Below are 15151 nucleotides of genomic sequence, written 5' to 3' on the forward strand. Positions count from 1 at the left end.
ATTTTAAGACTGCATCTCTAGTTTTATATGCTGTGCTCTCTTAAAAATGTCGTACATTTAAATGTTCTCATTCTTCTAAATTAGAAAATAGGGGCTTGGCCGACTCAAATAAAGACATAAAATGCTGGAAACACTCATCAAGCAGGCAGCATCTACCAGTGGAGAAACAGAGCTACATTTCAAATCCAAGATCCTTTGTCATCTCTTGCTTTACCTATTTTCAGCATTTTCAGTTTTCATTTCAGACTTTTAGCATCTGCAGTTTTCCTTTACATTTTCATCTACCCTAATCCTCAGAGGATGGACCTGGCATTTCAGGAAATGTTCTGGTGGATATTTTATTTTCTTCCCAGACATAATTATTGAACATTCATTATGGCAAGCAATGTTCCAATGCTCTCTACTGACATGCTAACAGACAACAACCATCCTGATACCTCTTGTTGTCTCCTTGGGCATGAGTTTTGTTTGTGCATTTAACCAGCATCAGTTTGTACTGTTATAGAAACTCTTGCTTTTTTAAAAAATTGTTTCTGTTTATTATGTATATTTTCCAGCAAAACTTGCTGGTTTTGTGTTTTAGATTGTATTTCTTTAGCTAAAAAATTGTCTATATTAGTTGAAAAATGCTGATCATAAGACAAAGGTGCAGAAGTAGGCCATTCAGCCCATCGAGTCTGCCCCACCATTTAATCATGAGCTGATCCATTTCCCCACCCAGCCCTACTGCCTCGTCTTCTCTCCATAACGTTTGATGCGCTGGCTAATCAAGAACCTCTTAATCTCTCCCTTAAATACTTGACCTCCACAACCACCTGTGGCAACAAATTCCACAGATTTACCACCCTCAAAAGAAATTCCTCTGCATCTCTATTCTAAATGGATGCCGTTCAATCCTGAAGTTGTGCCCTCTTGTCGTAGACTCTCCCACCATGCAAAGCTTTACATTCATTTGTATGTCACCTCTTTTGTAGTTGTAGCTTTTTGCCCTTTTAATAAAGAACCTACTTATGATCAATTCCCATGAACTTGAGTACGTTGGCTTTTGTGTGTTCTTGTCAAACTCTGAAATAAGCCTATTGTTTATCATGTAACTTTTAGTTCAGGGTAAAATACTTTATCAGAGCTAGGACATTTTGAGGTGTGCAAGGGGCTTAGTGATTTAAATTTTACAAAGTAGTCAGGAATGGCCTGAACAGGGCAGAAAATAAACATCCCATGCAGGGCAAGGTTAGGAGTGTTGAAATTATATCCTTATGCTTTTCTGAATTTCACTGATAGTTGTACATTGCAGGCACCTTAAAAATGAACATTATTGACTTGAGATTGTTCGACTAAACATTATAACATTTCCTCGACATACATGTCTAATTAGAAGGGCTCATTTTTTTTTATAACCTTCTTAGCAGTGAAGAAATATGCTTGAAATTCCTTTTGTCAATTAAACTAACATTCTTCAGATTTGAACTGTGGTCTATTATTTTTTTTAAAGAAATACAACTTTTGATTTTTTTTTAAAGCCAATGAAACTTGGGGAACATCTGAACAGCATATTGTTAAATATGTGTGAAGACCTTATGTACACGAGGGGTTCAATACGAACCATTCTAGATGCCTGCAGTGCTCACATCCGGAATAGCAACTGTCAACCTACTTTCTTGTATGTCAAGCAGCTGGTAAAACTTGTCTTGGGCAGTTTAACTAATGTAAGTATTTCACTGACATTTTGTTATTTTGTACCTTTCGTTGTTAAAATTCTTTGATCTTATAATTAGCTTATCAAGCGTGTGTTATTGAGACGATAGATGTAAAACTCTTCATTAAAAATGCAATAATGGAGAAACTCCGTAGGTCAAACAGCATACTTTATATAGCAATTATAAAGGTACATAGCCAATATTTCAGACTCGAGCTCTTCATGAAGGTACGAGCAAAATATGGGCTGGTTCCCAAACAAAATGGTGGGGGGGGGGTGAGGAGCAGGGAGAGGAGCACTTCAATCATGGTTTCTACAGCCTTTTGTGTTTTAATGATGCAAAGAACTTCCTTATTTTAATCACCTCATCCATCTCCTTCTATTGCCTGAAGTGTTCCTCCAGAAATAGGCATGCACATCACTCAAAAAGAGTTCCAAGAAAATTTCAGATTGCATTGTCAGCCAGAGGGGAGTGGTGAATCTGTGAAATTCATTGCCAAAGGTGGCTATAGAGGCCAAGGCATTGAGTATATTTAAAGCGAAGGTTGATAGGTTCTTGATCAGGAAGGGTGTCAAACCTTACGGGGAGTACATCTCAGTCCATCACAGGCAAAACCCTCCCACATTTAAGAAGATCTACATAGAACACTGCCATCAGAGAGCAGTAGCAGTAATCAAAGATCCACACCACCCAGCACCTACTCTGTTCTTACTGGTACCATCAGGAAAGAGGTATTGATGCCACAAGACTCGCACCACCAGATTCAGGAACTGTAGAACATTACAGCACAGAGAACAGATCCTTTGGCCCTTCTAGTCTGTGCGAAGCTAATATTCTGTCTTGTCCCATTGAGCTGCATCTGAACCATAGCCCACCCATCTATGTACCTGTCCAAATTTTTATTAAATGTTAAAATTGAATCTGCATTCAACACTGCATAGTAACATTTATAAGCACCCTCCCCAAATACCTGTAGGATTGCATGGGTAGTCAGTTGCTACACCTCTGCCATCAGACTCTTCAACAACAAATGCAATCAGAAACTCATTTAAGGAGTCTTACTTTGCACGTTATTTATTATTGAATACTTATTTTCTGCATGGCACATTCAGTTTGTTTACATTTCTTTCTTTGATTATATGTATATGTATCTTTTCTTGAGTCTGTTTTTTTTGCACTACTGATAAGTAGAAATTCTGCCTGGCCCCCAGGAAAAAAAAATCTCAGGGTTATATGTGATGTCATGTATGTACTGTGGCAATAAGTATGAACTTTGAAAGCAGGAGAATGGTTTTGAGAGGAAAATGTATCAGCCATGATTTGAATGGCAGAATAGACTTGATTGGTTGAATGGCCTCATTTCTGCTCCAATGTTTCATGGTCAACATGACTTTTTTCGACTTCACAAAAGTCTTCCACTCTGTCAACCAAGAGGGACTGTGGAGAATCCTTCTCAGATTCAGCTTCCTTCAGATAGTGGTCTCCAATTTACATCTACTGTACATGCAAGTTGTGATTCCAACCATTTTGTTCATCGCACACCCAATTCCATATCAGGCTGGGGTCAGGCAGAGCTATCTCAACATTCTGACCTCAATTCTCCTCCTCACAATATTGCCTTTTATTTCCAATGAGCTCTCCATTGGAGTATAGCTAGTCTACAGGCAGATGAATCCCTCCAGAAACAAGGTCATTCCACCCTCAGCCATCCATCTAACATGTGCAGACAATGCTTACAAATCTGCACCCTTGCTTTAAACATCAGAATGGCACAGATTCCCTTCCAATTTTCCCTTGCTGCACAATATCACTCTCCTGGCAATGAATATCCACAATACCCCGGGTGCTTAAGAGACATGGATTACTTACTGTGGATGCTTCAAAACACTGAAGCGGTACCGTCAAGCCACTTCTGTGAATAGTTCCAAATCCATGGGCACATAAGGAATCAACATCAAAATCATCATTCTTTCACATAGCAACACGCCCAATATTAGAATTCTTATTATCCTCAGCCAGCAACAATTGGTGGGCGACATTGTCTTTACCATAAACTCCTGAAACAAGTGGATCCTTTCTGAACTCTGCCAACATTGTAGATATCCATAGGACCATAACACACAGCAGTAGAAATAGGCTATTTAGCCCATTGAATCTGCCCACCATTTAATCATGAGCTGATCCATTTTCCCACTCAGCCCCACTACCTGGCTTTCTCCCCATAACCTTTAATGCCCTGTCTAATCAAGAATCTCTTAATCTCTGCCTTAAACACACCCAATGACCTGACCTCCACAATTGCCTGTGGCAACAAATTCCACAGATTTACCACCCTCTGGTGGAAGAAATTCCTCTGTCCTAACTGGATGCCCTTTAGTCCTCAAGTTGTGTCTTGTATCTGAGACTCTCCCACCATGGGAAACAATCTTTCTACATCTACTCTGTCCACACCTTTCAACATTTGAAATGTTTCAATAGTTCATTCTCCATTTCAATGATTTTTTTTCTCAAAGGCACCTTTGCTGACAAGGGAATGCTTGGCCTTTGACTGCTTGAAATGGAGAATGAGCATCTGGGAAGATACTGAAGCCTCTTGTCATCAGGAGACAGAGGGAAAATAGCAGAAATAAATTGACTCATCTGTTGCACCAGGCGTCTCTTCCCCAGCCTGCATGTGAATCTGTAGGTTCTACATCGGGCTCCTTAGACGTATTACGGCTGGGCACCCTCCAGCCAGATGGCATTAGCATTGATTCTCTAGTTAACATTGCCCCCCCACCCCACCCAACCCCAACCACTCCCATCTTTCCATGTCTCCTTTCCTCTTTCTCTGTTGCTCTCTCTCTCTTTCCCTTTTTTCTCTCCTTTTCCCCAACCCTGCATCCACAGAGCCCCAAAGAACACCCCTCCCCCTGTCAATTCTCACCTTTCCTCTCCCCTGTGTCCCATCCATATCCAATTAACAATTTTTGTCTGTTGGCCCCTCCCTCGCTCATTGACTCCTCTTCCCCCAGCCTTTTCATTCAAATGCCTGCCTGCTTTTTACTCGTACCTTAAAGAAAGGCTCAGGCAAAAATGCCGGTTATCTATCTTCACCACCTATAGACGCTGTGCGTCCAGCTGAGTTCCTCCAGCATTTCAGTATTTTTACTACAATCACAGTGTCTACAGACTTCCATCTTTCGCTCTCTTTAGACACAGAATTGGTCCCAGCGTTATCCTTGACCCTGAGGGACCACCGAAGAACAAGAAAAATGTTGGAACAAAACACCTTTTTAAAAATATTACCATTAGACTCAAAAAATTTTAATAGGGGCAAATTTTTTTACACATGTGGTGACGTTCTTCAAAGAAAATCAGTAATATTAGTAGTGTGCTGGGTTCAAACACTTGGCAGCTTTTGTTCTTTCCAACCCAGTGTGTTTTCTTTTAAGACACCAAGTATCAGCTTAGTAATTGGAAACATGAATTTTTATTTTCCCTAATGATCTAATTTTATTGTGAAAATTTAACAGATCTAATTTATGTCTGATCAAAGTGAAGTTTGATAAAGTTTAATGTTTCCTATGTTGTAGCTGAATCAGGTATTCGTGCATCCAGTCAACAAGTTGGACCGTAACCGGGAAATTCGAGATCGACTAAGGGGCAAGAAATTTCCATCAGGTGAGATTGCAAAAGCTTATCCATAGCCCAACACCTGAATTCCCATGTAACAAGTAAAAACACAATGCTAAAAAAACTCAGCAGTCAAACAGCATACTCTTTATGTAGCAAAGATAAAAATACATAACCAACATCTTGGTTGGAGTGCATTACATCCAGGCACTGTTCAGTCTCCAGTAGTGAACGGCCGTGTGACATTTTTTTAAAACTTTACATTTCTGTTTCATATTCCTGGTTTAAAATAATTTTTTCTTCTATTTGGATTCTGATAATATCCACACATGGGTGTTTCTTTTGCTCTAGGATAATTAAGTGGCATGTGCTGACTTGTATGGAGAATGGTCTCAATTTCTAAAGAGCTCAGTTTTCATTATTAGTTAGTCGGATAAAATAAAACAAGTTATAAGATGCATTGTAGTTAGATAAAACATGAAAAATTGGGAGAGCGCTTCTTCTATCTTCAATGGATGTCATGTCATGCTAATTAAAATCATGAAATGCAGCTTGTAGAGTCTGTTGAGGCTTTTTTTCAATCAGTTATCCCATGAACAGTGCAGATAAACAGGAAATGACTCATAAATGTAAGCAGTGTGCACAGTGTTGAAATACTATCTCCCCAAAAAATGAGCAAGTTGCTGAGACTTAATGCAACAGCAGTATTCATCCATTTGTGATTCCATGAATGCAGTAATGTTGAAAACAAAATGATCTTGGCTCTTTTTCCAGTTTACTTGCATTTCCTCGACACCTTTCCTAAAAGGGTTAAAGTTGAACAGGAAGGAGAAAAAAATGGCCATGCTGTAACAGCAGTACTGCTGTGGACCCGGGGAGAGCTGGGAGCAGAGACACAGAGCTCTCCTGCAGGGCCCTACAGCCCAATCTGACTGCAGCATGTGTTCGGCAGCAGCCACGAGGGGTTGCATTCTCAGGGGATGCAGTGGACCGGTGCAGGATGGTGGTGATATAGACTGGATGCAGAGATGGGTGGAAAAGTAGCAGATGGATTTCAATCTGGATAAGTGTGAGGTGAGGCATTTTGGAAAGACAAGCCAGAGAAGGCTGAGTACAGGGTTACATAAGAATGTGGATGAACAGAAGGACCTTGAGTCCAAGTCCATACATCCCTCAAGGTCGCCACACAGGGTTGATAGATAGTTAAGAAGGCCTATGGGATGCTGGGCTTCAATAGTCGGGGGTTTGAGCTCAGGAGTAGAGAAGTCATGTTGCAATTCTACAAATCTCTGGTAAGACCACACTGAGTATTGTGTTTATTTCGGGACACTTCATTACAGGAAGGATATAGAAGTATGGAGAGGGTGCAGAGGAAATTTACCAGGATGTTACCTGGATTGGACATCATGTTTTATGATGTAAGGTTAGCAGAGACTTAATATAGATCTACAAGATTAAGAGAGGCATAGATATAGTGGACAGCCAACGTCTGTTTCCCAGTGAAGGAATGGCAAACACCAGAGGACATATGTACAAAATGAAGGGAGGGAAGTTTAGAGGAAACATCAGGGGTAAGATTTATATGCAGAGAGTTGTGGATGCCTTGAATGCCTTGCCAGGGATGGTGGTGGAGGCTGCAAAATTGGGACTCATAGTCCTGCACATGGATGGAAGAAACATTGAAGGTTATGGGGTAGGGTGGGTTTAGTACTTTTTTTAGGAGTACAAGGGTTGGCACAACATCGTGGGCTGAAGGGCCTGTTCTGTATTGTAGTGTTTTATGTTCTATGGTGAGCAGTGAGCAGCGAGGATCTCTGCAGCAGAAGGCCACACACAGGCGGTGAGCTGTTGGTGGCTTATGAGCGAGGAACCCACACAGTCTGTGGGCGACTGGTGAATTGAGGTCAAAGGACTAACACCAGGCTGCGGGCTGCTGGAGACTGGCTCATGAGAACCAGGTATTGGAGCTGCGAACCAAGATGGTGCTGATGGTAAGTAGGGCTCGCAAAGGGTCCTGGTCAGTGAAGGCTTCTTCATCGTGTTGGACCTGTGTGACTGCAGAGGATGTGGAGCACTGGAGACAAATCCTCAAGCACTCGGTGAATCGAATTTCATGTAATATTCCAGTTCTGTTTTATCACATGACAATAAATAGTATCTGATCTGAAGTGTTCTCCTTTTTTGCCCAACTGGACTAATCCCATCTAACCACATTAGGACTGCATTCTTTTATACTTTGCCGGTTAAAGTGTCTGCCTCTTATCTGATTCCACCATCTCTGTTCCAGATAACACCTTTGTGTAAAGCAATGGTGTTCAAACATTTATTTTCCACTCACATACCTCTTTAAGTAATCCCTTACTAATCACAGAGCACCTATGGCACAGTGATTACTTAAGGTGGTATGTGAGTGGAAAGAAAAAATTTGAAAACCACTGGTGTCAAGTAAAATGTACCCCTCAGAATCCCTCTTCTCCATTTAAACTCATGCCGTCCTGTTTTTGATGCCCCTACTAAGGGAGAAAGATTCTGACTAATTAGCCCAATCTGTGCCTCCAGATGTCATTCTGCCTTCTTCCCAAGTAAACAAACATAGCCTATCCAATCTCTCCCCATAGGGTCTTCCATATATCAACATCCTGGTGAATCACCTTTGCACTATCTACTGTGTAATCGCATCCTTCCTATAGTATGATGACAAAAGCAATATCCAATATTCCAAGTGGAGCCTAACCAGTGTTTTGTAAGCATGCAACACACAAAAATGCTGGAGGAACTCAGCTGGTCTTGCAGCGTCCATAGAGCTAAAGATATATCATCCCCTGAATTAGATGGCTGGGTAGAAGGAAAGAAAGGGCAGGGGGTTGAGTATGGACCAACAGACAAAAGGTGATCATTGGACATGTATGTGGAAAGGTGAGAATTAATAGAAAGTGGGGGTGGCTCTGTGAATGCAGAGCTGGGGGAAAGGAGACATAGGGAAAAGGAGAGAGGGGAGAGAGGAAAGGAGAAATAGGGAGAGATGCGAGGGGGTGGAGCTAATGGAAACTGGAGTTGACGTTAATTCCATCTATAAGACCTGCTGAATTCCCTCAGCATTTCTGTGTTTTCACGACAACCACAGCATTTGTAGACTTTCATGTTCCACTCTTTTGTAAGCATGCAATGTAATATCCCAACTCTTATACTGTAGATCTGTGAAGACAAGTTTACCATATGCACCTCTTCCCTTTCATTTCTCTCTGAGGACTCACTTTCAACGAACTATGAACTTGGAACCCCACATTCATTGGTGTGCTTCCATTTACTATACATGTCCCACCCTTGTTTGCTCACTTTCAAAATATGTGCTGTACCTCACACGACTTTCTTTCACCTCCAACGGGCTTTCTTCTCTTCATTGTCAATAATGCTGTCCATTCCACTCACTTCCCCTCCCATTGTTCCTTTCATCTCAGACTGTCTTCTTATACTGTTGTTCGATCACATTATCTGTAACAGAAACCTTGGGTAGATGGGAGTCAGTGAGGATTGGGCTGTCTAGAATCGGTGCAAATATGGGCAAGTGGTAGAACATGGGGGGAAATTGATACTACAAGGGATAGAGGTTTCAGATGATGAATGGGTGGAAAGTGGCATGGAGCATGATTGGCCAGTGAATAGCATTAAGGTTTTGGTCTTGCACATTAGCACTCGCAGAATATTAAGGGAGATGTGTGACTTGGCATCACACAAAACAAACCTGTGCCACAGTAAGTAAAATGGTAGTCCTTTTCATAAGAAACTGTAAAGTAGGAGTGAGCTAGTGACAGTGGTTTTCAATTTGCGCCCCTAAGCTCACTTTCCACCTTAAGCAATCCCTACGTCATAAGTGCTCTGTGATTGGTAAGAGATTGCTTAAGGTTGTATGTGAGTTTAGGAGGGCAGTTTGAAAGGGAAGGGAACATTGAGAATTACTGCTCTAGACCGAATTGTTAATGAAATATTTTGCTTGAGAAAGATTGTCATTGGCCCATTTCCTTTGGAGTTATGAAACCGTGCACATAACAAGTTAATTAGGTACGATTAAACCGTGGTTTTCAAACTTTTTCTTTCCACCCACATACCACCTTAAGCAATCCCTGACTAATCACAGAGCACCTATGGCATAGAGATTGCTTAAGGTGGAATGTGAGTTTAGGGGGGCAGTTTGAAAACCACTGAGCTAGAGGAAGCAAAATATTACTGCGGATGAAGCAGGTGAAATTCTTGGGTCTACAAGGAAAATGTTTAGCTCCTTTATATGTATAGTTATGAAAGAACTGGAAAAACAGGTATATGATTTATACCTACTCACATCAATGCAAATGTACCACCCATGCACAGAGGAGCAATTGAATTTTATCGATTGTGCAAGAGAGAACGAAGCCAGAAAGTATCAGGACAAATGTCTAGTCTGCGATCTGTGATTTTACAGACATTGAAAATAATGATGAATTGTCATATCCATATGTTTCTGTTAAAAATTCCATTGGATAACAAAGATTTTGCTTCCTGACCACTTTTGGGTGCATTTTAGCATTTTATGGATTTTGGGCTGCTAAACACGAAAATCACCTTTAAATTACATACCTTTTTTTTTAGATACAACTTATTTTGTGATTTCCTGTTGTATTTTATATCTATTACTATATAAGCAAGATATTTTGGTCTGTCCAAGCATGCACTCAGTGCAGGTGCTCTGCAAATGCTGTCTTAGGCCTGGCCATGCTTAATTAGGATAGTTGCAGACAGGCTATAAAAGCAGCTCACATATACAAATGTTGTGCATTACATTGATATAGTTTGAATGCATGTTGATGCATGTCCTTCAGGTAATAATAAGTGCACTGAACATTTATTGTCCAGGAAGATTCAGTCCAGCAGAAATGTCTCGTCAATGTCGCAACAGCTATGATACATTATGTTACATTTGTGGCGAGTATACGCTTAAGGCTCAAAGACACAGCATGACTGCACTTTTCAAGAAAGTTTATAAACTCTATAATACAAGGACTGCCTAAAGAAAGCTCTTGGTGCCTGCCGCATTGACCACCGCCAGTGGGCTGATCTCGCCTCAAACCGTGCATCTTGGCGCCTCACAGTTCGGCGGGCAGCAACCTCCTTTGAAGAAGACCGCAGAGCCCACCTCACTGACAAAAGACAAAGGAGGAAAAACCCAACACCCAACCCACCAATTTTCCCTTGCAACCGCTGCAACCGTGTCTGCCTGTCCCGCATCGGACTTGTCAGCCACAAACGAGCCTGCAGCTGACGTGGACATTTACCCCTCCATAAATCCTCGTCCGCGAAGCCAAGCCAAAGAAGAAGAAAGAATAAACTCTACTTCGGTTATAAAATTGTGACCAAGACAAACCCTGGGCTCCTCACATTTGTTATGCAACATGTGCAGTCAACCTGAGAGCTTGGCTCAGAGGTACATTATGTGCTTAAACATGCTAAATTCAATCAAAGTTAATGTAACGTTTCTCCAACTTCCTACATATACAGCAAATCGGAAATCATCTTTCTGTTCATCTTGAATTTGTTTCTCATAATTTATTTTATGAAGCAAACCCTTTGGACAAAAAAATTCTTATCCAGTGATTGTTGCACCATATTGAAAATTATTGAGCTAGAAATCATTGACTCTGAATATTTGGAAAACAATGCAATGGCTTGGGGGCATATGGCCTTCATGTTGGTTGGGGAAAGCAACCGAAGGCAAAATTCGACTCACTTTGTGACAGTGGCTTGATTGATATCAGCTTGATGTTTCTTAGTTTTTGGGTGAGTTATTCATTTCTGTTTGCTCTATTTTGCTGTCTACGCGGCCTGAACAAATGAAGAACAATCTTATAAGTCTGCAGTTTCATCCTGCTTACAGACAGCGCTGGGCTGTTGATGCTGTAGTACCATTGTGCTAACTGTACTGCCCTCTATCAAATCTCCCTTCATTATCTGAAGCCCCAGGGAATAAAGTCTTAACGTTTAACCCTTCCCTGTAACTCAGTTCCTCAAGGCTTGTAAATCTTCTCCACACTCTTTCAATCTTATTGACATCTTAGGGTGGCATGGTTAGCATAGGGGCACCACGGTTAACACAACACTCTTACAGCGCCAGAGACTGTGGTTCAAATCCCGAGCTCTCTCTAATGAGTCTGTACATTCTCCCCATGTCTGTGTGGGTTTCCTCTGGTGCTCCGGTTTCCTCCCACCATTCAAAACGTATCGGGGATTATAGGTCAATTGGGTCTAATTGGGGCAGCACAGGCTTTATGTAGTATGCTGTACAGCTAAAAAATAATTTCTTTTTCAATCTTTTGATTGGTTTTAACATTTGCAAAACACATAGGTACATCTGGTAATAATAATTATAAGTAAATTAATATCGTTACAAGTATCAAATAACTATCAGCAAGATACATATTATTAAATGGAAAAAGGGGTAAGAGGAAAAAAAACATATATTTCTAAACTAAGAATCAAACCCCACCCCATGAGGGTTGCTGGCCAAGTTAAGAAGTCCACTACTATGAATAATAATAATAATGTAGGTCTAAATTTAAATTTAAAAATATCTTTCCTGCAGTTTGGTGTCCAAACTGCACACAAGCTGCTGAGTAACATCCTTCATCCTGACATCAAAGAAGCAATAGCCCCAACTGGAATCACTTCTGTAACTACATAGACATCTTTCTTCTTCCCTAATTCTAATGCTCCCTCTAACAAATGCTCTCTTGATTTGCTCCTCATTCTCTCTGCAGTTGAGATGCTCAAACTGCTACGATGTAGCTTGTGTCTGTGCTCTGCGAGGAAACACCTCCCCGACCAGCAGAGAACAGGATAAAGGTTAGAGTGCAAGGTACACCCTAGGGGATTTCTTGAACTCCCTTCATCTTCTATTTTATCTGACTAGCAGTCACTCGTGCACCATTGTGGGTTGCGGGATGTATGCTTCCTGAAGCTTGCTCAGCATCAAGATGAGCAAGTGAAATATCAGCTGTTGTCCAAGGTCCAACAACGTTGAGCTCCAGCTGACCAAACATCCTGAATCTGGGATAGACCAGGACATGGGAAGTGGCCTGAAATGTCCACATGGTGCAGGATGTGCATTCCCTGGATTCTTTCTTAATCTATTAAAAATAACTCTTCTCACTCTTATTTTATCATCATTAATTTTCGAAAGCCTGTCCTTCCAACTCATCCTTGACTCCGTTCTAAGAGGATAAAGCACTCTACTTCACAAACTGAGCTGAGCTTGTCAATGAATAACTTGGGAACAAACTACCAAGCCTCTGTTGATCAGAGTAACTCAACTCACAAACTAACTAAGAATATATTTAAAAGAACTATTGGAGTTGGATTATTTTATGTTTGACTTGACATTCCCTAACTCTTCGTTTCAGGAAAATGCATGGAATTCTGTCTCCCATGCTCCTGTAAACTTACGTGCATCTGCTTGCTATGCTCCTTTTAGTCCACTTTAGAACTATCTCATGATTGATGTGCCATATTTTCACCGCAATTATATTTTGATGTTATTCGCACTTGTAAGAGCAAGGTGCAATTTTAGTGAAAATGAACTTCCTTCCTATCATTCCTTCCTTCTCTTTCCCTGTTACATTTGTATTTAGACATACTGTCCCATGAGCCTGTGCAATCCAAATACACCAATGAACTTAACCGCCGTTTTGAACAGTGGGAGGAACCCACGCAGACACAGGGAGATCTACAAACTCCTAATGGACAGCGTCAGATTTGAAACCTGGTCACTGCACAGTAACAACATTGTGCTAATTGCAATGCTAATCGTGTCAACTGTGCTCACCACATAGGAATTGTTTGAGGATGATCTAAGTGCATTTTTTAAAAAATGGCAGCACTGTTGCTGATGCGGACCTGTGGAGAGCAGGGAGCTGAGACACAGCACTCCCCAGGGGTCCAACCACCCCTTCCGACTGGTGTTGGCTCCGTATAGGCTTAAATAGCCCATTAAAAGAGCTAGTGGTAGTTTGTTTTACAATCATAGTCCTTGGCCTATGTGCAGCAGTGGCCTGAAGGGGTTGCAGACTCTGGAGAAGCAGAGGACTGGCACTGGGTACCAGAAAATGGGGGGACCACCTCCTGATTGAGGAGAAGTAGCGGAGATGACCCACGGGACGGTGACCACAGCGGCGGACCATTGATGGGTTCTGGGACTGAAGAACACACAGGCAGTGGGCTGTTGGTGTCTTGAGGTGAGGAACCCACGCAGACTGCAGGTTGCTGGTGACTGCAGTCAAAGGATTCACATAAGGCTGTGGACTTCTGGAGTCTGACTCGACATTGGCTGAAGGGGTACCAGGATTCGGAAATGGGATGTGAGCTGCTGCTGAGGGCGGTGAAGGCTTTTTGTGCATGTCAAAGGTTTGGAACTGGAGCTTGGATTGAGGATGGTTTGGATTGATGTCTGCGGCTGCAGAAGCTGTGGGAGTGTTGAAGGCGAATCCATGGACACTAGGTCAATTTGAGGAGGCCCTTTTTTGCTTCTCTTTCTTTGACTGAAAGGGGCGCCAAGTAATTTCTGATGATGGTGAATCTTTGTCTGCCTTATGGTAGACTAAATGCAATTTGGTGTAATCTTGCACCTGTTTTATTACATGACAACAGAGCAGTCTTGAATCTTGAGTAGGCAGGGCAGAAATGAAGATTTCCCATTGAATTTAGATGGCTTCCCAAGCTAATAAACTGCCTGTGTAAGATTATTATTGGTCAGATCTATTAGCTCTCCAGAGAAAGGTGAAGATAGTTAACAATTGTAGGCTGAGACATTAGTCTGGATTTTGTCAGCAAATGTCACTATTAACCTCTGCAATTGTTAACATTTCACTGAATAACTGCAACCAACTTACGGATTTTGGAGTAAATTTGCAGTCAGCTGTTGAATGCACTGCCTTTGGGGGGTGGGGGGTGGTAGGGGAGGAGATGGGGTGGTCTGTGGAAACATCCTACGCCAGCTGGCTGTCAGTGTTCAAAAATGAATTTAAAAAACAGTGATACTGGAAGATTGAAATAAAAGCAAAATTACTATGAGAAAAAACGCTTAGTCTTGGGTCAAGCAGCATCCGTGGAAAGAGAAAGACAGTTAACATTTCATTTTGAAGAATCTTATCAGAAACCCCATGCAGGGACTGCATTTCCATTGCTTTCAGCGAGGGATTAGGATAAATATTTGGTCGTATAGATGTTTAATTTTATTTCCTAATTAATATTAAATTTGTCTTTAATATTTCAATAACTTTGATATAAGTTAAGAGATTTTTTGTTTTTTGAGGGTGACATAGTTTTGAGGTAGCAGTTAGTGCAATGCGGTTACAACGCCAACGATCGGGACCAGGGTTGGAATCCTGTGCTCTCTGTAAGGAGCTTGTACGTTCTCCCCGTATCTGCACGGGTTTCCTCCCCACTGTTCAAAACATATGGAGTTGTTAGTTATTTGGGTGTAATTGGACCGCACGGGCTTGTGGGTCAAAAGGGCCTGTGACCATGCTGTATGTCTAAAAAACTTTTTTCAATTATACAATTTTCAATCTTCGGGTAAAAACATGGGTTAATGAGCAAGCACCCATTGAGCAATGAACAAAGATCTGCTGAAGATCAAGGGATAAATTTTGGATCAGAAGATGAATGGGAAAGATTTAGGATGTCAGAAACAGTCAGGGTTTTTGATGCCTTGGGCAGTGAACCAGTGGCTGAGTAGCTGTCAATTTTTTTCCAGCCTTAATTAGTAAGGGAGTTGTACAAATATGGATCATGAACTATGTGGCGCTCCTGATAAA

General features: G+C 41.4%; 1 protein-coding gene across 8 annotated transcripts in view; it reads left to right on the plus strand.

Moving 5' to 3' along the window:
- The window catches only part of ptpn13 (protein tyrosine phosphatase non-receptor type 13), a 384832-nt gene that overhangs the window by 114245 nt on the left and 255436 nt on the right, over nucleotides 1-15151 (plus strand). For all 8 annotated transcript variants that reach the window (XM_069926529.1, XM_069926531.1, XM_069926532.1 and 5 more), the window contains 2 exons: nucleotides 1521-1706; nucleotides 5273-5360. In XM_069926529.1, the coding sequence (XP_069782630.1) occupies nucleotides 1521-1706; nucleotides 5273-5360 (274 nt within the window). The remainder of the gene's footprint in view (nucleotides 1-1520; nucleotides 1707-5272; nucleotides 5361-15151) is intronic.

Source organism: Narcine bancroftii, chromosome 3 (assembly GCF_036971445.1).
Source record: "Narcine bancroftii isolate sNarBan1 chromosome 3, sNarBan1.hap1, whole genome shotgun sequence".
Classification (NCBI taxonomy): Eukaryota; Metazoa; Chordata; class Chondrichthyes; order Torpediniformes; family Narcinidae; genus Narcine; species Narcine bancroftii.